Source organism: Aulonocara stuartgranti (assembly GCF_965226115.1).
Source record: "Aulonocara stuartgranti genome assembly, chromosome: 4".
Taxonomy (NCBI): domain Eukaryota; kingdom Metazoa; phylum Chordata; class Actinopteri; order Cichliformes; family Cichlidae; genus Aulonocara; species Aulonocara stuartgranti.
Window position 1 is genome coordinate 33,668,516 of NC_138942.1, and position 25,595 is coordinate 33,694,110.

At 41.5% G+C, this 25,595-nt stretch overlaps 1 protein-coding gene across 3 annotated transcripts in view; it reads left to right on the plus strand.

The window, feature by feature from the left end:
- LOC309704679 (vesicle-fusing ATPase) overlaps window positions 1-25,595 on the plus strand; it is an 81,871-nt gene that overhangs the window by 35,491 nt on the left and 20,785 nt on the right. For 2 of the 3 annotated variants that reach the window (XM_082530026.1, XM_082530027.1), the window contains exons 2-7: window positions 4,136-4,153; window positions 16,695-16,780; window positions 21,398-21,497; window positions 21,585-21,624; window positions 22,642-22,808; window positions 22,914-23,024. In XM_082530026.1, coding sequence (XP_082386152.1) covers window positions 4,136-4,153; window positions 16,695-16,780; window positions 21,398-21,497; window positions 21,585-21,624; window positions 22,642-22,808; window positions 22,914-23,024 — 522 coding nt within the window. The remainder of the gene's footprint in view (window positions 1-4,135; window positions 4,154-16,694; window positions 16,781-21,397; window positions 21,498-21,584; window positions 21,625-22,641; window positions 22,809-22,913; window positions 23,025-25,595) is intronic. The other variant, XM_082530028.1, reaches the window with a different exon arrangement.

The window sequence follows — 25,595 nt, forward strand, 5'->3', positions numbered from 1 at the left end:
CTGGGATTAGAAAAATATTTAGAATGAAAGGGAGATGCAGGGAGTGTAGTAATTCAGCCACTCCCTGCTTCCACGGCACATTGCCAAAAGAGAAGAACGCTTTCTGAATAAAAAAATCAAGGAACCTGGAGGCAGCCAATTGGCTAGTTGTCTCATGGGAGAGACACAGGCAGATTATTAATTCAGGCTTTATTAAAAACGTGGAGAAAAATCTGGGTTATTAAATAATTAGTCAACAAAGAATTTTTGTCACAGTTGTGATGTATGCTGGCGTGAATGCAGAGCTATTAGATGAGGGAAGTGCAGTGAAATCAAAGTCATTTGACACTGAATACTTTGGATTACTTAATATATTATCATCCTTTTCATGACTACATGAATGTACTATTGCTGTGTGATTTATTACTATTACTGAAGGTTACCCGCCATACCAACACCAACTAGATTTTTAAATCTTAATATAAAATGAGTAACAGTATGTGGACATTAGGTAAGGCTGCACTTTTTGCAGCGATCTCGTATAGAAAACTATTTCACGCTTATATAAAACAGGTCTGCGGCTCCGAACCGTAGTAAAGGAACCTCTGACTAATACGTCGGGTTCGTGTCGGGCTCGTAGCTGAAAACTAGCTTTACTTTGTTGATTGGGTCAACTTTGCTAGCGAGAGACAGAGAGAGGCGCTGAAAGGCTGCTCCAATGGAACTTATTTTTTCAGAGGAAAACACAAATACAGCGTACAGTCAAGTCTTAATAGCTTACTTACAACTGGGCTCGTCAGGCACTCTGTTTGGCTGCAGTGGTTATTATTATATTTACATGCTTCCTGCTTCCGTTTCTGCTCGGTGACAACTCGTACTTTTCGACTGTCCTTTTTCTCCCTTCCTCACACTCACAGTCACATAACGGGTATGGCAGTCCATTCTCCCTGCAGCACGGACTACACTGCCCATGAGGCTACATTCTTTAGAGCTATGCCTGTAACTCTCTGCCCATTGCCTTCATATTAAATCGTTTTTTGACAGAATTGTTGTCTTAAGGCCAAGAAAGATGCCAAGCGGATTTATTTTACCAAGTGGATCATCATGGCCTTGCCATATTGGTCCATTTGATTGACCTTTATTATAATTATGAATTTATTTTATTTTCAAAAAAAACAGCACCATCACAATAAACTAGCTGGCAGTAGATATCAGTAGATACTAAATAATAAACGATATTGTGCAGCACGCAAGATAGACAGCGCACCATGTGCTTTGAGGCAGCAGCCAAGAAAGGTGTAGTCCGCGTCTGTGAACACCCGTGTGTACACCTGTGTGCACACCTGTGTGGATCAGCATGCTTGTATTCCAAAGGTTTCTCCATGTAACGATCTGCTAGGGAGTGTGGGGAGCCACAGCCCCGTCCCCCAGGGTATGAAGCAGGTATGGAGGAGATCCAGGCCCCAGATACTAGCGTCTTTGAAGAGACAGTTTAGGTCTTCCTGGCATTTAATATCTATATATATGGTTTCAGGTCGAAATATTGGAAGGTCTCTAGTCTTGTACTAGTGCAAACAAGAGATTCCAAGGACAGATTTTACCAAGTGGTTTGATAAGCTTGATTCTAACTGATGGGTCGATTGCACCAACCATACCTACCAACTTAGCCTTGGCTATGGCTGGTAGTGTTCAGGTGAGCCCACGAGTGACTTTGCCTGTTGCCTTGAGGCAAGTCATTGTGTTCTGCCAATTCTTGGTTTGAGCTTTCCATGGTCAAAGGAAAATGAAAGGCAATTTAACAGACCGCTACGGTCAGCACCAAAACATTATTTTTCAAGCAGTATAACTGAATAACAATCAACAAGAAGCAGTCATGTAGAAAATACTATATCTTTTTATTTGATTTGGGATCCTTTGCTCATAGAATTATGTGAGAAAAACTGGAAAGAACGCCAGAGTACATCAGCTGCAAAGGCTCGTACCCCCACGCTAAGCATGCCTACCGCAGACACGAGCAAAACAGATAAATATGAAGTCATGCCAGCTCGGATGTTGCCCTGATCCAGCAGATACCAGGAACAACATCAGAGATCTCTGTCCAGAAGAGTGCAGTCCTAGGAACAGCTAAGATACTGTGCAGGACCCTCAAACTCCCAGGCCTCTGGTAGAGAACCCAAGCTTGAAGGCTAGACTGCCTTCAGAGGCGAGAGGGGAATTAATAATAATAATAATAATGGATTGCATTTATATAGTGCTTTTCGGGGCCCTCAAAGCACTGTAGAATTCCACTATTCATTCACTCTCACATTCACACACTGGTGGAGGCAGCTACAGTTGTAGCCACAGCTGCCCTGGGGCAGACTGACAGAAGCGAGGCTGCCATATTGCAGCAGGTGAAGTGTCTTGCCCAAGGACACAACAAGTGAGACTGTCCGAGCTGGGGCTCGAACTGGCAACCTTCCGGTTACAAGACGAACTGCCAACTCTTTGAGCCACGATCGCCCCGATACTATAAAAAAAATTATATATAAGTAAAATATACCTGTTATATACTTGACGAGTGACGAATCATGCTTCTCTGTCTGACAATTTGATGGACAAGTCTGGATTTGGTAGTTGCCAGGAGAACGATTCTTGTTTGATTGAGCTGTTCCAAGTGTAAAGTTTGGTTGGGGGGGGGAGAGATTATGGTGTGGGTGGTTAAGGTTGTTTTTCAAGAGTTGGGTTTGTCCCTTAGTTCCAGTCAAAGGAACTCTTAATGCTTCAGCATACCAAGATATTTTGGACAATTACATGCTCCCAGCTTTGTGGACCACTTTCGGGACTTTGCACAAAGCAAGGTCCATACAGACATGGATTAGTAGAACTTGACTGACCTGCACAGAAATGTGACTTCAACCTGAGAGAACATCTTTGGGATAAATTAGCTTGGAGACTTTGAGTCAAAGATTCCCATGAACACACTCCTGAACCTTGTGGTAAACCTTCCCATAAGAGTTGAGTCGCTGTTTCTGATCTTTTAATGATGATAAATCAATCAGTTGCAAGGTCCAAAATTCAGCATACTTACTGAGACCAAAGTGAGTCTGTCTGTCTCTGTCTCACAGTGAGAGTTAGAGACTGACAACACAATGAAGCCTTTGAAAGGCTTTTGATAGATAGATAGATAGATAGATAGATAGATAGATAGATATGAAATCAAATGATCTTGTGTATCCTGTGTACTCTCGCAAGGTTGCTTCCTTTAAAGTTATTCACATGTTTTTTGTGCAGGTTGTATCCCTTTGCTGTTCCTACTGTGTTAAAAGAGCTGTCATAGGGGGGTCAGAGCACTGAGGCAAACACAGGTTTACTGATGACACAGAGCAAAATTGAAGACAAATGATGCTTGTTAAAGACCTGTTAATCTGTTTGCTTGTGGCTTTGGTACCCTTCCTGTGATATATGTTGTCTGTTTGAGCATGCTGGCTAATGCTAACTGATGCTAACAATGCTAGCAGCCATAACAGAACAAAGCAATTGCTTTGGAGCAATTCTAATCAAATTTTCAGATGTTACATTTTCCAAAATTTTGCCTCGTGATTGACTTGTTTATTGACAAAATTGGATGTGAAGTTGTTGTCATTTCACACACTGCAGTGAAAGTTTTCATTACCAGTATGATTACATTAATGCCATGTCACAATCCATCCATTATAAATGAATATTCACAAATCAGGGGAAAAAATGGCTGACTTCTTTCTCTGTCCATCATCTCTCACCACAGTGTTGCAGCTGTCACTTTGTCTCCAGTGTGTGGAAGACATATTGTCCTGTGACATGCATAACATTTTGTGCATGAGCCCACCAGACTTGGGGTTTATTTATTGGGAAAAAGTTCCAAAGAACATTACAGACATTTGTAAGTCTAAGTCTTTTAGTCTAAGCAAACCCCAACTCTGGCTTGTATGCACTTCTAACCCCTCACCACCCCAGGTAATCTGTATATGTACATGCATGAGTCATTCCATACATGTGAATGCAGTTTAAGTGCACCTGTCTGCAGCCACCACAGCTTCGCACCTTAGCTCCAGCAGCTTGCTGCTCTGAGTCCCCCTCCTTCTCAAATGCTGTCTTCTGTCCTTCCTCTCTGCTTGCCTCCACTGGCGCCCACAAGGTCGTAATATTTTTCAAGGTATGTATGGGTGTATAACTCTCAAAGAGAGCTGCCATCTTCTTTTATGTGGGATATATCTGCTATTTTCTGCTCACTCTCTGACCGAAGAGTCGGTTCTATAGCTTGCTTGCGTCACTGCTGTCAGCCTCCCGCTGCTGCCTGGATATCTGGCTCGAACCTCAAGAGATGTGAGGCAACCACCGGCAACCACCGAGTCTTTGGCAGCAAACTCAAGCTGGTGTCACATGTTGATTGGATGGAAATGCTAGCTCCTGAGCATCCATTAATCAACTCCCCTGTGAAACTGCAAGTCTCCAGAACAAAATGGATGTGTTCCATTAGGAACTTACCATTTTGATTCAGCAGGCAGATAGTTTGCAGAAATATATAATACTGTGAGGTGGATCCAAGCTTTACAGCATCTTAGCTAACTTTGCTGACACCAAAAATCCTAAAGTGAACAGTTGGCATTCCTTAACATTTGTGAAGAGGTTTTTGGCTTTAGCTATGATTAATGTATCATTTCATCAGAAGATTTTAATGACTATGATCCTAGGCTTAGCATATTGTTGAGCTCAGTAGTTACATATGAACAAGTTCTTCTTACTGTTCCAACTCATAGGTGAAGTTGGAGTCTGTCCATCCGTGGAATGACTGGGTAGCTGCCAGGCCAGGTTGGTTAGAAATGAATGAGTGAGAGGTATGACTTCTACTAAATCAGTTGCTGATTGTGTTGTTCTGTCAGAAGGATGAAAATAAAATATAAACACTGACCTTGGGCCAAAGTACAAAAGCTAGAAAATGTACTTGAAATGCACTGTAGCTGTCAAAAGAGCTAAAAGACAAAGGGTTGTGCTAGAGATGGACATCAAAAGGGGTTCTTTTCAAGGTATTGTGTTTTGTAAAGCTTTATACATCATTGCTATGCGTTAACCATAATAATAATACATGAACATGGATTATAGCTTGAAAACGCTTTAGACTGGGTGAGTCATCAGAATATGGTAGCTATATATACTCAGGACATCTGTCAGTTTTCTGGGTAGGCCTTAATGTTGTAAAACTGAGAACACTTACAAAGGGAAGCAGGGAAGCACCAGGAGTGGCAGTTTTCTTTTTCCTCTCGATATTTTGTCTTAAACACATTTTTCTGCTGCGATGTTCATGATACAGAATGTGAACAGAGAGAATAAGGAACCTGCTATCATTAGCTGGTCGTAATTTCCTGGATAACTCCTAATGACTTTGGTGATCCCTGCAGACATTCATGTTCTCCAAAGCAAGAAATAAATTTGCGAATGTGCATCCACGGTCTTCATCAGAGTGATTTAGTGGATTGTGAAAAACAGCCTGCAGTGCAAAATCCAAATGAGGATGGTCTGATATGCCCTGCTTATTATCTGAGTTGTTTTTTCACAGTTGATTCATTTTTACTCATAAATACCCCGGTGAAGTACTGCAGCGACAGCTTACTACTACCCCTAATGCACCTTAATCATTTGGCCATGAGGTTAAAAATAAAATGGCGAGAATTTACATGCAGACAGACTCTTACACAATGAGGAAATGTGATACATGGACTCATAAATTAACTTTCAGACAATGTTAATATAATCACAACAGGCTAGCAGTTGCTCTCTCTCTCTCTCAATGGAAAGTTCTGGACCGTTGCAACGATTTGTATGTCAGCACATTCAGCCACCATGCTGGATATGTGCATGCTCAATTTCTGAATATAAAAATGATCTTTATCTAGTATTATTTGGGCAAAAGACTTGGAAACTCCTGAAGATATCACACCTAAAGCAAGTGGCCAACACATCCCACATTTACCTCCACTTTATATGTTGAAGTATGCATAAGACAACCCACTCACCTCTTCTAATCATAGTGAATTTTATCACAAATGTTTGACAGACAGCCTTTAAAAATTAATTAGATCAGAGGCATGGCCTTTGGTTATAAATAGTCTGTTTAATATTCACTGTGTATAAGATGTTTTCTAGGTTAGCCTGGATGAGATGCAGCTGGCAAGCTTGTACACAGGGCTGGGTATCGTCACTCATTTCTAGAATCGATTCGATTCCGATTCACAAGGTCCCGAATTGATTCGATCCACGATTCGATTCAATTCGATTTGAATATGGGAAATTTTGCCTCAGACAGTCAGAAATATTATAATTTAGATCAGTACATTTACATATTTTTGTATCTATAAAAAGGAAGCTGACACTTTCCAGACTTTATCAAAGGTGTGAGCGTCACAGCAGATGCCTTTGTGTCAAAGTAGCTGAGGATAAAACACAGAAAAACATGAAGGTTTTCCTTTCCTGGGATTTTATAAAAAATATTCTGCAGTACATCAAAAACGAAAGAAAACCATTAATGAACATATGAACATTACCTGATGCTGCCGGCATGAAGCAGAGCAAAGTTACAGAGGTTTGATTACAGACACAGCTGAGCATTTTGCAATTTTGCATAATTTTAAAAAGTTTAAATTTGTTCAGTATTGAACGGCAGAAATGAGGCTTTGTTTTCGGAAGTACAAGAAAAAAAAACAGTGTCTGACAGGCTGTAAACAACCGTAGACTTGTGCGTAACAAGCAAGGGAATAATGCAGAAAACAGGTTTTTAGACGGGAAACTGTTCTTGAAGTACAGAGAGAGAGAGAGCTGTGCATGAAGTGTGATTTTATCGTGGTGGAAGCAAAACAATCAGAGGGAATTCATGACGATGTTTATGTGAAGCGTAGTTTGGATCTTCTTTTGCTGCTGGTTTACTCAATATTGTTTGGAGAGAGAAAAACCTGCAGCTTCAGAATCAGCGCAAAAACGACGTAAACACAAAACGCGGACCCGCCGAAACATCAGAATCAGCGAGCTGTCGGCTTTCAGCTCGTGTCCGTGCAGTCAGGTGAGAAAGTCTCACTGATTCTGATGCGTCGGCGGCTCCGCGCTTTGTGTTTATGTCTTTGTGCAGAATCCGTGTTGTTTTAGCTGTTTGGTGGTTGTTGAAATTTTGGGAGGTTTAACCTGAGATTCTGGCGTTTTGGCCAAAATAAATTTATATTAAAAAATCAATTCAGGATTTTAATGAATCGATTTCACGTTATCCAAGCGAGAATCAATAATAAATCGATAATCAAAACCCACCCCTACTTGTACAGTATTTGTGTTCCAAGTGTTTTTGCTTTTTACAGCATCACACGCATCAATTTCTTTGCCACTGCTAAAAGCATCAGCGTTACCGCATCTGTCATCAATTGCACTCTGCTCCAGAAAGTTAATTCATTTTCATTCCTTCTGACTAGAAAATGGCTTTCTCTGATCCCCCATGGTTAGATGTTGGTCTGTGATGATTTGCAAATGAACTCTAATGCATCATGCTTCCTCTGTGCACATTTGGACTAGTGAGGATAGTCTAGGCTTACTTGTACTTGAAAGAGCATCTTTTGAAATCTAAGAAAATCGAAGAAATTACAAACTGTATACTATATCATCAAATATATGGCATGTAAAGTGCGCCTGTATTTGAACAAGTTAGGACATCTGAGTTATTGTAGAAATAAATAATAACTCCTTTTTCTTCCCCACCAAAGGTTTTCACTCAGCTACGAGTTTCTCCTCGACACGTTCTCACTTCCAAAGCGTAACATTTTACGCTAGGTGACAAATCGTCAGTATATTACACTTCCGGGCACCCAACGCATGCCTATATTATGAGATCGCAAAAATGAGGAAACATGAGAGCCATTTGGAATGAATCTACACATGTACGTTTGTTTTACTCTCTAATGTCATTAAAGTGCTGGTTAAGGTTATGGTTAGGGCTGGAATACAGGGCTGGAACGTGTATTACCGAGGCGCGTCATTCTATGGATTTCATCCATAATATAAGAACGCGGAAGGTCACCTGTTGCGTTCCTCAGGAACGGCTCGGGACTTGACAAATGGTCTCTATATTACGCCTCGGGAGTGAGAATGGTCTTTTCTTCTTGGCTTCACAAAATTTACAGTATCTTTGAGCTCAGAGTTTAGTTTTATGAACTACAACTGCAGCTGCAGCAGTGTAGCACTTCCTTTTTTTATTTTGGCATAATTAAAAAACAAACTTCCCATTGCTTTAGTTGTTGTGTCCACATAGGGTCTGGAAGAAAGCACAGTCGATAAACAAGCTCATAATATACTTAAAACGTTTTTGATAGAACAAAAAATGTTCCACGTGGATTTATAGCAGCGGCATCTTCCACTGGTTGAATCAAAAGGGGAAAAGCCTTTTTTTCCATTGAACTAATGGAATAGATTATATCAACAAGTAGGGCAGTGCTAGGAAGATTCATCCAGAGCTACCATAATATCATAGCTTTCTTTTTCTATCGAGGCCTTAAACATCATGCATAATTTATATGCCTTAAATATTTGTATTTATTGAATCTATCTATATTATTAACATCAGTAAAGGTGAGAGAGTTTGTGTTTCGTATTTCTTTTGAAATAGTAGTAAATTGAAATGTAGCGTTAAATCAACAGACCACCAGAAATCCTCAGAAATATTTATACATACATTTGATTAGCTTTGATTAAAAACTACAGTCACTATGCACAGTTTTGTGTGTTGTGGGTTTTCCTGCATGTACCTCTTTATATTTGAGCACTACAGTGTACAGTATGCGATAAAGCTACACTGACTGGTGCTATGTAAGTTTTAAAACATGACGGCAAACCATAGAAATGACTAGAAACAAGCAGAGGCCATTTATTTTGATGATGTGAGATGCCCCTTTAAGGGTCTTGGACACAGCGGTCTTGCTCTGAATCACCTCTGTCTGCTCAGACTTGCTGAGGTGCAGGTGATGTGGGCACAGTGCCAACACTGCAGTGTTTGCCTCTCCTACCAGTATCGTGCTACAGCTGATGCATTTCATTCATTTTAGATGCAACAAACAGTTAATATTAAAAGATGTGTTTTCTCTTTATAATGTTGCTGTCATTTAAAGACACAAAGAATGTGCAGTATTGCAGTATTACACACATTCAGATACAGAAAATGACAAACTAAAGAAAAATGCATGCTAATGCATCGTAGTAAGGGTTGAAAAGTCTGTCATGGGATAAAGGTGGCTCTAGACAAGCTCGGATTTGCAGTGACGCTTCCCTCTAAGTGGACTCGGACCATTGTAGCAACATGTCGCCTGTCTATATTTTCTAGTGGACGTGAAAGAGTCAAAAAGAGCATGTAAACTTTGTAATCCATATGCGATTAACTGTGAGGTCATATTTCTGCTTGGACCTAAATCCCATTGAGATTAAAGTTGGATTTGGCAGAATTTTGGAGAACAGATTAAAGCAAAGATTGTTTTGTTACTCAGTGATCTGAATATGGAATTTTGCCAGTGCAACAATTTTCTGTTGACAGCTATTTTCCAGATGAGGAGGCTAAACACTCGAGCTGCATGCTGCTCTTTTTTTAATACCATCTCTTAATTACCAGATGCAAAAGTGATGAATGTAAAAACAAGTTACAGAAATTTAAGTGAGTCTTACCTGACTCCTAAATCTGCCGTTGCAAGCAGTGGAAGGAATTCCATCTCTAGAGCATTAATTATGAAGCATTTCAGTGAAATTTAGGGCAGCTGGTAACTCATCACTAAGTGTTCCAGGCTTCATTTACCAGAAAAGACTCACAGCAGTCTCACTTTTTCTCTGTGTTGTGAAAGCATCCGCTTTACACTTCCTGCACTATAAATACCAGATGTGGATGCATAAAAGTATAGCTGATGATAAGTCAGGGGTACCTTTTATTTTTATCTATCATTTATGATACTGGAATATAACTAATTATGGACGATGAAGACGCCAGTTTAAGATGTTTTTACTCTGAGGTTGCTTTCAATCTTTCAGATGAGCCAAATTAACAACTCCCTGTCATCAAAGGAGCTTGTAAAGAAAAGCGTCTGGACTTCTTTAAGTTGCTTGAAGACGTTTCACCTCTCATCCGAGAAGCTTCTTCAGTTCTAAGGTCAAATGGTGGAGAGTCCCAGATATAAACCTAGTGGGAGTTTCCCCCCACAGAGGGACAAAAGGACCCCCTGATGATCCTCTAATCGCCTGAGCCAAGCTGTGAAACTGGGTGTGGGTCCCAATCAGCCAGAGTTTCGGGTGTGTTCATTGTGAAACCTGGCCCCACCTTATCATGCGAATTCCTGAGGTCAGATGGCCCAGGATGTGAGTGGGCGTTAAGGCGTCTGGGAAGGGATCTCAAAACTGATTATAGATGGCAGAGAGTTGGTGTCGTAAACCCCCGCCTCTGTTCAAAGATGGTCGCTCACAGTGGACATAGATGGATTCTTTCACTCCTCTTTCAAACCATCTGTCCTCTCTGTCCAAAATGTGAACATTGGCATCCTCGAAAGAGTGACCTTTGACCTTAAGATGCAGATGGACAGCTGAGTCTTGTCCTGTGGAGGTGGCTCTTCTGTGTTGTGCCATGCGCTTGTGAAGTGGCTGTTTGGTCTCTCCAATGTAGAGGTCCGGGCATTCCTCACTGCACTGTACAGCATACACCACATTGTTAAGTTTGTGTTTTGGTGTTTTGTCTTTCGGGTGAACCAGTTTCTGTCTGAGCGTGTTGCTGGGTCTGAAATACACTGGGATGTCATGCTTGGAGAAAACTCTCCTGAGTTTCTCTGATACACCGGCTACATAGGGGATGACAATGTTGTTGCGTCTGTCCTTCTTATCCTCCCTCGCTGGTGTCTGATCTTCTTTTCTGTGCCTCTTTGCTGACTTTAAGAACGCCCATTTAGGATAGCCGCACGTTTTGAGTGCTTCCTTTACATGTGTGTGTTCCTTCTTTTTCCCTTCAGGCTTAGAGGGAACATGTTCTGCCCGGTGGTGTAGGGTCCTGATTACTCCAAGTTTGTGTTCCAGAGGGTGATGGGAGTCAAAGAGGAGGTACTGTTCCGTGTGTGTGGGCTTCCGGTAAACTTCGATGTTGAGTTTGCTGTTCTCTTCAATGTGCACAGCGCAGTCCAGGAAAGGCAAACAGTTATCCCTGTGCCATGGGCTCCCCCGTGTCACCTATTGTAGCCAACCTTTACATGGAGGAAGTGGAAAGGAAGGCTCTTGGCTCTTTCAAAGGAAGAGTACCCAGCCACTGGTACAGATATGTAGACGACACCTGGGTCAAAATCAAGACGCAAGAAGTGGAATCCTTCACTGCGCACATTAACGCTGTGGATAAAAACATCAAGTTCACCAGGGAAGACACAAAGGACAACTGTTTGCCTTTCCTGTACTGCGCTGTGCACATTGAAGAGAACGGCAACCTCAACATCGAAGTTTACCGGAAGCCCACACACACGGACCAGTACCTCCTCTTTGACTCCCATCACCCTCTGGAACACAAACTTGGATTAATTAGGACCCTACACCACCGGGCAGAACATGTTCCCTCTAAGCCTGAAGGGAAAAAGAAGGAACACACACATGTAAAGGAAGCACTCAAAACGTGCGGCTATCCTAAATGGGCGTTCTTAAAGTCAGCAAAGAGGCACAGAAAAGAAGACCAGACACCAGCGAGGGAGGACAGACGCAACAACATTGTCATCCCCTATGTAGCCGGTGTATCAGAAAAACTCAGGAGAGTTTTCTCCAAGCATGACATCCCGGTGCATTTCAGACCCAGCAACACACTCAGACAGAAACTGGTTCACCCGAAAGACAAAACACCAAAACACAAACTTAACAATGTGGTGTATGCTGTACAGTGCAGCGAGGAATGCCCGGACCTCTACATCGGAGAGACCAAACAACCACTTCACAAGCGCATGGCACAACACAGAAGAGCCACCTCCACAGGACAAGACTCAGCTGTCCATCTGCATCTTAAGGTCAAAGGTCACTCTTTCGAGGATGCCAATGTTCACATTTTGGACAGAGAGGACAGATGGTTTGAAAGAGGAGTGAAAGAATCCATCTATGTCCACTGTGAGCGACCATCTTTGAACAGAGGCGGGGTTTACGACACCAACTCTCTGCCATCTATAATCCAGTTTTGAGTTCCCTCCCAGACGCCTTAACGCCCACTCACATCCTGGGCCATCTGATCTCAGTAATTCGCATGATAAGGTGGGGCCAGGTTTCACAATGAACTCACCCGAAACTCTGGCTGATTGGGACCCACACCCAGTTTCACAGCTTGGCTCAGGCGATTAGAGGATCATCAGGGGGTCCTTTTGTCCCTCTGTGGGGGGAAACTCCCACTAGGTTTATATCTGGGACTCTCCACCATTTGACCTTAGAACTGAAGAAGCTTCTCGGATGAGAGGTGAAACGTCTTCAAGCAACTTAAAGAAGTCCAGACGCTTTTCTTTACAAGCTCCTTTGACTACGATGACCTGGATGACTGAGAACCTTCACAGACAAGTCCCTGTCATATTTTGCCATGTGCATGTATATAAATGCTGTGTGGATGACTATTATGAATGCCTGATTATTACATCAATTATTGACCACTGACATAGTGGGCCATCAAATCCTCTTGTAGTAGGCTACTGTGGTTAAACCTTTGCCAAACTTCACTTGATTTTCTCTGGGACACCCCAGTTGTTGCTGGGTCCTCTTTTCTTCCTAACATTATGAAGTTTCAAAGGTTGGTCGACACACACACTATGCTGACAATACCCAATTGTATCTGCTTCCCAGCCTGCTGCAAGACAGTTTTAGAGAAGAGAACTTGACACTATGGAAAGAGAAATGGGGGGTTGGATTTCATCTTTCAGAATTCAGAGAAGAAAGCCAGAATTTTGAGATTAATGTCAGAAATCTGATTTTTCTCACAATTCTGATCCCCCAACACACACACACACTTTTTTTTCCCTATTGGTCCTAATCCTCTTCTGTACAATTCAGAACTGGGGTGTGGCACTACTCTTATGTCCATCCACTGAGACCAAAGTCCTGGTGTACTCACAGACAGCTAAAGACAGCTATAGGCACTGTGGCACTGAAAGTAATGTAACAAATTACTTACTTACTTTACTCATTACTTGAAAAAAGTAATTGGATTACAGTAAAGTGTTATTTGTAACGCGTTACTGCCCATATCTGCCTGTAACCAGAGGACACTATTTATGCTCCTATGACAGTAAATTATTAATTCAACTTTTCCCTTTTTAGGAAAATGCTGTTAACCAATCATTCGACTGAAATCGTGGCCAGAGTTTAAGATGTTTGGCAGTACAGTGTACCCGTGTGCATAAATGTGATTTCTTTGCCAGTGAAAGACTTTGAAATTTTGAAATGCTAATATTGCTTATGTTCTTTGTGCCACTTGATTATATCACTTCTTACATTAAAGGAAAAGGGGGAATAATACAATAAAATGCTCTGTCTTAAACCAGCTCACATCACGCTCTGTGTTTCATTCCTCTCCACTGGGTCCCTGCAGCTGCTCACATTACGTTGCTAGCAGCATAGCACCCACCCACCTGAATTTTCTTTTTCAGATTTGTCAGCCTCCTTGTTAACTGCAGTTGGCAAAAAGCAACCAAAATTGATCTAAGCGCCAAGACGTGATGGATGACAAAGGTGTCTCCGTAAATCTTCTGCAGCTTAAAATGTACCAGGTACCCATTGCTGTCCACAAAATATGGCTCCCATAGACATCTGAACATAAGACCTCACCACTGAAACTGGGATATTTGCTTCAAAGGACCAAGTTTCCTCAGCATACGTCACAAACTTCTAAGAATGAAGAGCTTCAGTAAAAACAAAAAGCATGTGTTCACAGTGAGCGCAGATCTGTAGCCTGTGCTCCCGCCGAGGGATTCACATAGCAGAAAAGTAGGGCTGGGTATCGTCACTGACTTCTAGAATCGATTCAATTCACAAGGTCCTGAATCGATTCAATTCAATTTGATTCAATTCGATTTGAATCTGGGAAATTTTGCCTCAGACAGTCAGAAATATTATAATTCAGATCAGTACATTTACATATTTTTGTATCTATAATAAGGAAGCTGACACTTTCCAGACTTTATCAAAGGTGTGAGCATCACAGCAGATGCTTTTGTTTCAAAGTAGCTGAAGATAAAACACAGAAAAACATGAAGGTGATTTTCCTGTTCTGGGATTTTATAAAAAATATTCTGCAGTAGATCAAAAACGAAAGAAAACCATTAATCAACATATGAACATCACCTCTGAAGTTACAGCAGTTTTATTACAGACACAGCATTTTGCATTTTGTATAATTTTAAAAAGTTTAAATTTGTTCAGAAGGGCGTAAACACAAAGCGCGGACCCGCCGAAACATCAGAATCAGCGAGCTGTCGGCTTTCAGCCCCGACCGTGTCCGTGCCGTCGGGTGAGAAAGGCGACATCTCACTGATTCTGATCCATCGGCGGGTCCGCGCTTTGTGTTTACGTCTTTGTGCAGAAGCCGTGCTCCTGCTCTCATTTACTGTTTTAAATGTTTGGTGGTTGTCAAAATTTTGTGACGTTTCACCTGAGATTCTGGAATTTTGGGCAAAATACATTTATATATAAAAAAATCGATTCAGGATTTAATGAAACGATATCACGTTATCCAAGCCAGAATCGATTTTAATCGATGAATCGATTATTAAAACCCACCCCTACAGAAAAGCAAAACTCATTTATCACTCTCCGTCGTCACTTAATGCAGTAACCATGGCTACCACTTCATGTGGTCATGCTGCAGCAATGTGCAATGGAATTTCTCTATCTGCCTACTTTTGTTCAGTGTGGCAGACGTGGTTGTTCTGCAAAGGATTTCAATTTGTGTTCAAATGAGAGTGTGTCAGTGTGTTCGCTGCTGTGTCAGTGGAAAAGTGGATGAACTGAAAGAAGGGATTCATACTCAGAAAATTCCTCTCTTGAGTTGGAAGGTTGGTTGAGATTTGACATGGACTGAATGTAAAGCAGCAGGACACCCTTAGACGATGATGAGACTGGCTGTCATGAATATTGTGAAGAAAAATGAGACAAAAAGAAAAGCGTGTGCTCATTTGTTGGTTGCAAATCAAAATTTCTCATTCTTCCACATCCTGAAGGTGTTCTACAGAATATTGGGATTTCATAACTGTAGAGGCTCGAATTCACTGTTTGAGTGAGAACTAGTTTGAGATGATTGGAGCTTTGTGGGAAGGTGTGTTGTCCAGCTGGAAGCATCCATCAGAAAATGGGTATACTGAAGTCAGAAAGAAATTGACATGGTCAGCAACAACACTCAGGTAAGCTGTGACATTTAAATGATGTCTGTGGTGAAATGTGAGAAGTCAGATGCATTGCAACTTAAGACAACACCAGCTATCTCTTCCTACGAAGATGGTCATTTGTTGAGGTGAATGCTCATGTATCTGTAGCTCTCCATTAATGCTACGTCTTCTCCCAGAATGGAAATGTGTTCACTTTGTCCTAAAAGTTATCACCATTTCCTTTGTCTCTGCCACATTTTGGAGGAGGTACCACCCCACTGCACAGTGTGGTCCAACAGTTCCCTATACTCTGTCTCCTCCTCACTCCCGTCAGCCAAGAAGATGAAAATGAAGCTGCAGTTCACACAGGCTCACAACTGGACAATAGAAAATGATCTGATGAGTCTCGATTTCTGCTGTTATGTTCAGATGGGGAATTCAGAAACATGTAAACATGTGAATACAAGGATCCATCCATCCTGGTTTGCACCAACAGTTCAGGCTGTAATGATGTGGGGGCTTTGGGCCCCTTAGGACCAAATAAGCATCAGTTAAACACTACAGTCCACCCGAGTATTGTTGCTGACCACGTCCACCAATTTATGAAAAGAGTGGACCCATCGTCTTCCAGCAGGATAATGTCCCACGTCAAAAAGCTCAAATCATCTGAGAATGTTGCACCGAAATCTCTGAGGGATGTTTGAATTTGTGCCATGAAGAATTAAGGTGATTCTGAAGGCAAAGGGGGTGTCCGACCTGGTATTAGCACGGTGTCTCAGCAGCTGGATAGTGTAGTGGTAAGACTACACACCTTTTGGAGTGGTAATCGCATGTTCAATTCCCACCTGGTATCCAGTAAGGGTCCTGGCTAGATCCCCCATGCTAAAAAAACCAAGCCCTGGAATGGCGCAGCTAGGTCTTCATCTTGGACACAAGCATTTCACTACATGTTGTACTCTGTATGATTGTGTACGTGACAAATAAAGTTTGTGTATCTAATAGTGGGTATCTCAGGTTGGACCACCTTGTTTCTAACAGGTGGAATGCATCTACTTGAGCTATCATGTCAGTAATGTTACAACTGAATAGAAAAATATCACGGCAGTGTCCTATATTTCAAAAATTCAGTTTATAATACATTGTGTTTATTTTTCCTCCTTACATGACATTTCACAGGCTCAGTGCCCGCTAGGAGGAAATTCTTATAACAATCCCAAGTTAAAAGAATATAAAAAAGTGTACTGGAATAAAATGTGTGTGGTCATTCCCAGTATCTCTCAAACAATTATGGTTCTTTGCATCTCTGTCCTTCCTCTGCTATCTTTCTCTCTGCAGACCATGCAAGCGGCACGATGCCCGACAGACGAGCTGTCGCTGACTAACTGTGCCGTGGTGAGTGAGAAGGATCTGCAGTCAGGACAGTGAGTACTTCCTATTACCTAATCACCGTCGCATTTATCAATCTGAGCACACACCCGGGCATCTCTCCAATCAGTTTTCCAAATACCCACCTGACCGCCCACTTTATCACCCATTATTCATCCTGGAGACGACAGTCGGTGATCTGATGGAGTGACTTGCAGCGGATGATTATCATTTCACTTTATTATGGAACAATGATAAGTAAAGCTGCAGGAATCTGATGAAAATCTGCACTCAGGTCAAACTGAAGATTCTGTTGTCTGCCATGGGGCAAGAGGTGGGTCACATCCTGTACAGGTCTTCACTTTGGGGCTATCCTGGAGCTTCTGAGGTTATCATAGGTGTGGATTCCAACCCTGTGATGACTCAGAACTCAGAAGGTTAAAATCTACACATCTAATACACGGTTCATTGTGTTGCTTTTAAAAAGGGTAACATCTGATGTGATCCGCAGTCCATCCATCCATCCATTCGCTTCCCCCTATCCTTTTTCAGGGTCGCTGGGGGCCGGAGCCTATCCCAGTTGTCTTAGGGCGAGAGGCAGGCTACACCCTGGACAGGTCGCCAGTCTGTCGCAGGGCTTCATAAGTAAAACAATGAAGAATCTGTAGTACATGAAAGACTCTTCCCATTTGTTGGTTGTGTGTGGTGAACCAATAAGGCTGCTCTATCAAGAGATACCTAAAAGTGTGAGAACATGGAAGGTAAAGGCCAGGGCGCTGGAGCTGGTGATGCTCCCTGATTTATGGTCCAAGTTCTTCTCTGTCAATGACTGTTGACCACGTAATGAAACTAGGGGAGGTTTTCTTTGTATTTTGGGGTCTGTAATTATTGCCAGTGAAATCCACAACAGTGGGAATGTCGAGTGTCAAACACAGCAGATACAGCTGCGTTGTTTCGTGCGTAATTTTTTTCTCTTATTGTCACACTCACCTCAGTCTTGTTGGGTCAAGTCAAGTCAAGTCAAGTTTATTTATAGAGCACATTTAAAAACAACCAAGGCTGACCAAAGTGCTGTACAGTAAATACAGATAAAAATACAATAGAACACAATTTCGTAATAACACCTCGCTGATAAAAATAAAGTAAAAATATGGCATTGAGGCATTCTTCACAGTCCTCCTTATATTCATTTTTTGTGTGTGTTTGCATCATTTTGCACTTCTTGATAAGCATTTCAACCCTTCGCCTGTCATGTGATTCTTGCTGCATTTGGCATTTTAAAGTGAGAGACAGCAGATCAGTTCAGCAGAAGCAATAAATTTAAAAAAAGAAAATTAAAGAAAAAAAAAATCACAAACCACATACAGATAAGCTAGATACCAGTGAATCATACTATGCTTTTTGACATATATAGTGGGATGCAAAAGTTTGGGCAGCCTTGTTCATAGTCATTATTTTCCTGTATAAATCGTTGGTTGTTACAATAAAATGTCAGTTAAATATGGTACATGGCCTGTATTTATATAGCGCTTTACATATCCAGTCATCCACCCATTTACACACACACTGGTGATGGCAAGCTACATTGTAGCCACAGCCACCCTGGGGCGCACTGACAGAGGCGAGGCTGCCCTCTGACCACCACCAGTAGGCAACGGGTGAAGAGTCTTGCCAAAGGACACAACGACCGAGACTGTCCAAGCCGGGACTCGAACCGGCAACCTTCCGATTACAAGGCGAACTGCCAACTCTTGAGCCAGGATCGCCCTAATATAAAATATATGATATAGGAGACACACACAGTGATATTTAAGAAGTGAAATGAAGTTTATTGGATTTACAGAAAGTGTGCAATAATTGTTTAAACAAAATCGGGCAGGTGCATAAATTTGGGCACCACATAAAAAGAAATGAAATCAATATTTAGTAGATCCGCCTTTTGCAGAAATTCCAGCCTCTAAACGCTTCCTGTAGGTTCCAATGAGAGTCTGGATTGTGGTTGAAGGTATTTTGGACCTTTCCTCTTTACAAAACATCTCTAGTTCATTCAGGTTTGATGGCTTATGAGCATGGACAGCACTCTTTAACTCACACAACAGATGTTCAATAATATTCAGGTCTGGGCTGAGATGGCCGTTCCAGAACGTTGTACTTGTTCCTCTGCATGAATGCCTTAGTGGATTTTCAGCAGTGTTTCAGGTCATTGTCTTGTTGAAAGATCCAGCCCCGGCGCAGCTTCAGCTTTGTCACTGATTCCTGGACATTGGTCTCCAGAATCTGCTGATACTGAGTGGAATCCATGTGTCCCTCAACTTTGACAAGATTCCCAGTCCCTGCACTGGCCACACAGCCCCACGGCATGATGAAACCACCACCATATTTTACTGTAGGTAGCAGGTGTTTTTCTTTTTCCTCCATGCATAACACCCCTTGTTATGCCCAAATAACTTTTCATTTCATCAGCCCACAGCACCTTATTCCAGAATGAAGCTGGTTTGTCCAAATGTGCTTTAGCAAACCTCAAGCAGCCCTGTTTGTGCTGTGGGCAGAGAAAAGGCTTCCTCTGCATCACTCTCACGTACAGCATCTCCTTGTGTAAAGTGCGCCGAATGGTTGAACGATGCACAGCGACTCCATCTGCTGCAAGATGATGTTGTAGGTCTTTGGTGCTGGTCTGTGGGTTGACTCTGACTGTTCTCACCGTCGCTTCAGTCTATCCGAGATTTTTCTTGGTCTGCCACTTCCAGCCTTAACTTGAACTGAGCCTGTGGTCTCCCATTTTCCTCAATATGTTCCTAACTGTGGAAACAGACGGCTTTCTATATCCTTCCCCTAAACCATGATGGTGAATAATCTTTGTCTTCAGGTCATTTGAGAGTTGTTTTGAGACCCCCATGTTGCTACTCTTCAGAGAAAATTAAAAGAGGAGGGAAACTTACAACTGACTCTGTTCACCTGTATATGTAGGTCAGGGGTCACTGTGTCATGGATCGCTGTGTGGCAGGAGGAGGACCCAAATTGCAAAACTCACAGACTCGGGGATGAACTCAAAAATCACAGCTTTAATGCTGGAGAGGCAGAACGTAGGAAATACAAAACTAAACTGGGAAACTAAATACAAAGCTCGCTGAGGAACACACACGGCCATGAGGGAGAACGCGACACAGAACTGAGGGAGACGCAGACATAAATACACAGAGGGTTAACGAGGGAAGTTGGAGCACACGGGGAACACAGGTGACACTGATAGTCATAACAAGACACGGCAGGAGTGAACGCAACACTGACGGGAAACGGGCAAAGTAAAACAGGAAGTACAGAGGTTCAGACAGGAGGAGAGAGAGCGCGGGGAAAACACAGACATAACAGGCTGGGGAAAACAGAATAAAACACAAGGAGAGACGAGGGCTCACAGATACACAGGGGCACACAGGAGGTAACCAAATAAGGAACATTTTAACTAAATAATCCTAGGAACCAAGGCATAACTAGGGAATAAAATACAAAACACACAAAAACTGAGAATACTGGGCCCACATGGCCCAGGACCATGACACACTGAGGTTACCAAGCCAATTTGAGTTCCAATAATCAGTCCTAAAGGGTTTGGAATCAATAAAATGACAACAGTGCCCAAATTTATGCAGCTGCCTGATTTTGTTTAAACAATTATTGCACACTTTCTGTAAATCCAATGAACTTCATTTCACTTCTCAAATATCACTGTGTGTGTCTCCTATATGATATATTTAACTGACATTTTTTATTGTAACAACCAACGATTTATACAGGAAAATAATGACTATTAACAAGGTTGCCCAAACTTTTGCATCCCACTGTACAATAATTGCATATTTCAGCATCTGCAACCTTTATTTATTTACAATGCACAAGAGAAAAGCGCTTGGCTGGTTTAGACTGAGAGGGCAGATTGCTCTTAGTGATAGACGGAGTAAAGGGATGCAATGTGTCAGCCAATAGTCATCGTAATAGAGGCTTGCTTGTATAAGTGAGCACCAAGGGCACAGGAGAGGGTTGACTGAAGGTGAACAGGCTGAGGTTTGAAGGAATGCGGTGGAGAGTGGGCAGACAGGTATGATCCAAAGGATTCCAAGGTAAGTAGATATCCTGCAGTGCCTCAGTTTTTCCAGAGGGCAGGTGAAGAAAGAATTCACTTGAAGGTGAGAAGTCCAAGAACCATTAAGAAGATCAACTGGGAATAAAAAGGATTAAGTCACACTGAGGTTGGCCAAGTTATCCCTGTAATGGAGACAATGATCTTGTAGAGAACTGCTGCCACAGCCACTACTTAAATATCCGGTAGGGATAAAGGAGAATGACAAACAGGAGTGCGGGAGCAAGCACTGGAAATACAGCTCTGCCCACAGTTCTACCTGCTGCAAGAGAAAGAGAAGCTCCAACCAGCCCACAGTCCTAACAGCACCGTTTAATGTCTGACTGTTAACAAGTTCATGTGAGGTGGCAGAGCTGGGATCCTCCAGGCTTGGAGGCCATGGGCTCCATTCTTTTGCTATCTCAGAGTTGCTATCTCAAAAAATCTAAATAACCTTAAAGACACCTTCAGCTTCAACTTGAGCAATAACTATAAACTATAGCTATAACTATAAACATGTAATGTAAGATAAAAATTGTAATCCAATCTCTCTCCACAGACATGTGAGTGTGAAGACCACACCCAACCACAAGTTTGTGTTTACAGTCAAGACCCACCACACTGTGGCTGCAGGAAGCATCGCCTTCAGCCTGCCACAGGTACACACATGCAAAAACTCACAGACTTGTTAAGTACGTGTTAGCCACATGCTCAGGCTTTTCTTCTTGGTTTTTTCTCTCCTGTAGAGGAAATGGGCTGGTCTCTCCATAGGTCAGGAGGTGGAAGGTATGAAATGCGCTTCTCTGATTGCTGATTTTGATGTTTAAGAATACCAACTCAAAACCTCTGTAGTTACTGTTTTCAAGCTTTCAGCTGCTGCATATAGATGCACTCGTAAATTAAGACAGTTTACTTTCTGTGATAAATACTGACTTTTCAAGACAGCGAGTCATTAATGTAAAACTCCATTTTATTCAAATATAATATGTTAGGCACGAAGATTACATATTGCATTTTCAAATGAACTACGTTGGTTTTGCAGACTTTTCTCGGGTAATGTAAGTAATCTCAGGCACACAATAAAGTGCAGGACAGGGTGGTGTCTGCACTGCAGTTCCTTAAGATGTATTTTATGCTGAAATTAGAAGCATGTGATGTTAAACGTCCTTTTTTTAAAAGCTCCTTGAGCTCCCAGAGCTAATAATGTTAGCATAATAGCAGTTGTCCTATTAGATTGTTACAGATATTCTTGCATTTATTATTATTATTATTATGTAGTTCTAGAAATCACTGAGGCAGTTATATAGTAGCATTGGCCTGTTAGCTTGTTAAAGATAAACAGTTAAGAACTGTGACACGTGTTGAAAAAATAAATGAAAAACTTTCATTAACTTCTTGTGCTTTTTTCCCATATTTGAGAAGTATAAGACGAATACATTTTTAAATCTTTGCTTTAATTTCTTGTGCAGGCCACTTGGGCTTTAATGCCTAAGCATGTAGCTTAATTGCTACAGTTAAAATTGGACAGTTTACCTTTAGGATGGGGCTTTGCAAACTATTAATAATGTCAAATACTGCAAATTGTTCCTATTTAAAAAATCCATTAGAATCTCTTCTGTAATGGTTTATTATTAGTTGTTCATTTATATCCTCATGTGTTACATACATCTGATGTGTTACCAGTGACAGCTTTTACTTTTAGATTCATTGGGTTTTTTTTAAGGTTTGTTATAAAAATCCAAAGCAGATTTTGACTCATTAACCTAAATATGATAGTAATTGTAGCCTTGTTTGTCCAATCAGTGGCCAACTACAATTTTGACAAGTCCAAGCAGTGCATTGGCGCCATGACAATCGAAATCGACTTCCTGCAGAAGAAGAGTACTGACTCCTCTCCCTACGACTCAGACAAGATGGCCGCCGAGTTCATCCAGCAGTTCAACAACCAGGCCTTCTCTGTCACCCAGCAGGTTTTTAGTTCCATGCCTCAAAGTGTCAGACTCACACACACATCGATATTCAGAGGCATAACATTTGACTTTTGATGTACCATCATCTGCTTTCCTGTCTTTCAGCTAGTGTTTAGTTTCTGTGACAAGCTGTTTGGCTTGGTGGTAAAGGATATTGAGGCCATGGATGCCAGCATCCTCAAAGGAGAACCAGCGTCTGGAAAGAAACCGCAAAAGGTACTGAGTCACAATAACAAGATCAGCCAAATTATCCCAGGGAAAGTAAAGTAAATCAGGGTTTTGATGTAGAGGCTCTGAGTTATACAGCTTGGAAATCGCTCATTGGTAAAAAACTGGAACTGAGCAGTAACAGCCTGGTTGTTACTGGAAGTGCCTGCGGTTAGGGCTCGTTTAGTGGGGACGGGAGTCTGGATGTGAGTCAGTCCTGGCACCTGCGGGACTTTGTTGTTTGTGCTGGACTAACGCATTACGCTTTCATAATTAAACTCCAGGGAGGAAGCTTGAAATTGATTTGCATTTGAGAAATGAAGCCCTACTCATAATATTACCTCCTCCTCTACAAAGGAGGTTATGTTTTTGGAATGATGATTTTTTTACATACTTTTATCTTAATACAGTGTGCACAAATATAGTTAGACAAATAGAATAGACAAACTGAATTGTGCAGAGACTGAAAGCATGAAGAAGTGCAAAGTTTGTTGTTTTAATCAAAAATCGGTGTTGTTTGCAAATTATGCAAAAAAAATCCCTTTTAACTTTATTTCCAAGAAAGATGGGGGACTTCATCTCGTCAAGCTGTAGTCAAACCCCGCAGTGACAGCGCTGCGAGAATTTATGGATAAGGTGTCTAAATGAATTGTTGAGTTTCCTTTGTAAACACATTAGAGAGAATGTTACACCTCAAAGCTGTATTTCACATATAAAGAGTGATGATTCACTGTGTTCACTGAGGCCATCACAATCTTCCTGGTCTTGCATTACTACTGCAAAACAAGTCAAAGGTTGAATAACTGTCACAAGCTGCCAGGCTTACACCAAAACGTTCTGAAAAAGCTGTTCTAAAAGCTAAGAAGTAACAACTTGAGCTGGAAACTGTAACAGCAGGAGTGGCTATTTAGGGACATAAAGATTTGCATGATATTCCAAACCCTCCATGAAATGAAAGAGGATCTCACTGAGAGAAAACAAAGCGCTAAACAAAGCTTTAAAATTAAAGTGTTTCTGCAGAACAGCAGTTATTGAATTAAATGTAGTGCATTTAAATTCTTTTACTTTTTTTTCTAGACTTTTTGGTTTGAAAATGTCTTAAACTACAAGTCACATTCACCTGTTCACACTCGTGACACACTGGGGCAATATTGGGTCGACTTTCTTCCCCAACAACACTCTGACCCACTGCACCTACTGCCCCACAGCTGCACCTACTGCCCCACAGCTGCACCTATTGCCCCAAGATAGTGACTGAAGTATATTGCAAAGCCATACAACTCACCCAGATTCTTCTCAGATTCTTGTGGCGATCACAACTGTGTGTTAGAAAAGTAGAAGATGCTGCAGCTCTGGTGTCATATCCTGTCCTGTTTATAGTGTGCAGACCTTTTCCCTGTAATGTGCACAAGACAGTGTGGATTGAATAAATAGAAAAGCATTAAATCATTTTTAACTGGGCATCTTCCTAAATAAGTAGAGGATGAAGGGGAGGAACTGAAACTTGCACACAACTAACACTGTGTGGTAACAATGATTTCAAGTTAAACACCTTGCACAGTAAAAGCAGAACCATTAACCTTTCAGTACCTAAAGAGACGATAATAAAGAAGAACAAGTATCTGGACTTTAATGGGGATGCCAGACCTGTTGAAAGATCTCCAGCCATACAATGTTATACTGAAACAAACCTGTTTCAATTTAAATTCAATTTAAGAGACAAAACTCTCGCCAGGAGAGTTCACTTTTGATGTGAGCTCCATTTATTATTCATTGTCATCCACATTAAAGCTAATCCCACAAAAACTAACATGAATGAGGCTTGGATGGGACACAAAGATCCTTGAAGAGTTAAGCAATTAATAAACTCAAACCTGTGATTATTCCCAAATTGGAACTTACAGCTGCCATAGTAGCTCTGCTCATAGACCAGGTGACTGAGGAGGAAAATGAGCTTCCACTGTTGTTATTTGGAAATGCAAAAAAAAGAAAAAAAATGAGACATGGTCATTCCCGACCTTTGTCACCAACAGGGTTTTTGTAATGGGATGTTTTTTGATGTCATAAGACTCTGAGTGAATATACATGACGTTTATATTCAATCCAGTTTTAGTTATATATTACCAAATCATAACAGCTGTTATGTCAAGGTGGGTTTTTTACCACAAGGTAAAGACCCTACAGTAATACAGAAGCAACCCTAACAATCAGATGACCCCCTTTGAGCAAGCACTTGGTTAACGTGGAAAGGAAAAACTCGATTTTAACTGGAAGAAACCTTCAGCAGAACCAGGGTCAAAGAGCAGCAGCCATCTGTCATGACTGGTTGGGAATAAAGGGAGGGAGGCAAAGTAAAACATGCATGAATCCAGCTGATTCTATATAACGTCTCCATGTGTTTGAGATAAAGTGTAGCTACAGGTGCTGGAGAGTCAAAGCTAAAGATCTGACTCTGACAGGAAACAATTAGATATGAAGATATATTGTAATAAATGTTACCACAGTGACTCCAAAAGAATGCACCAGTGCATGCAAGAAGTTGCTGATGACACAAGAGAGCTGCTGTATGGCTTCTACCTT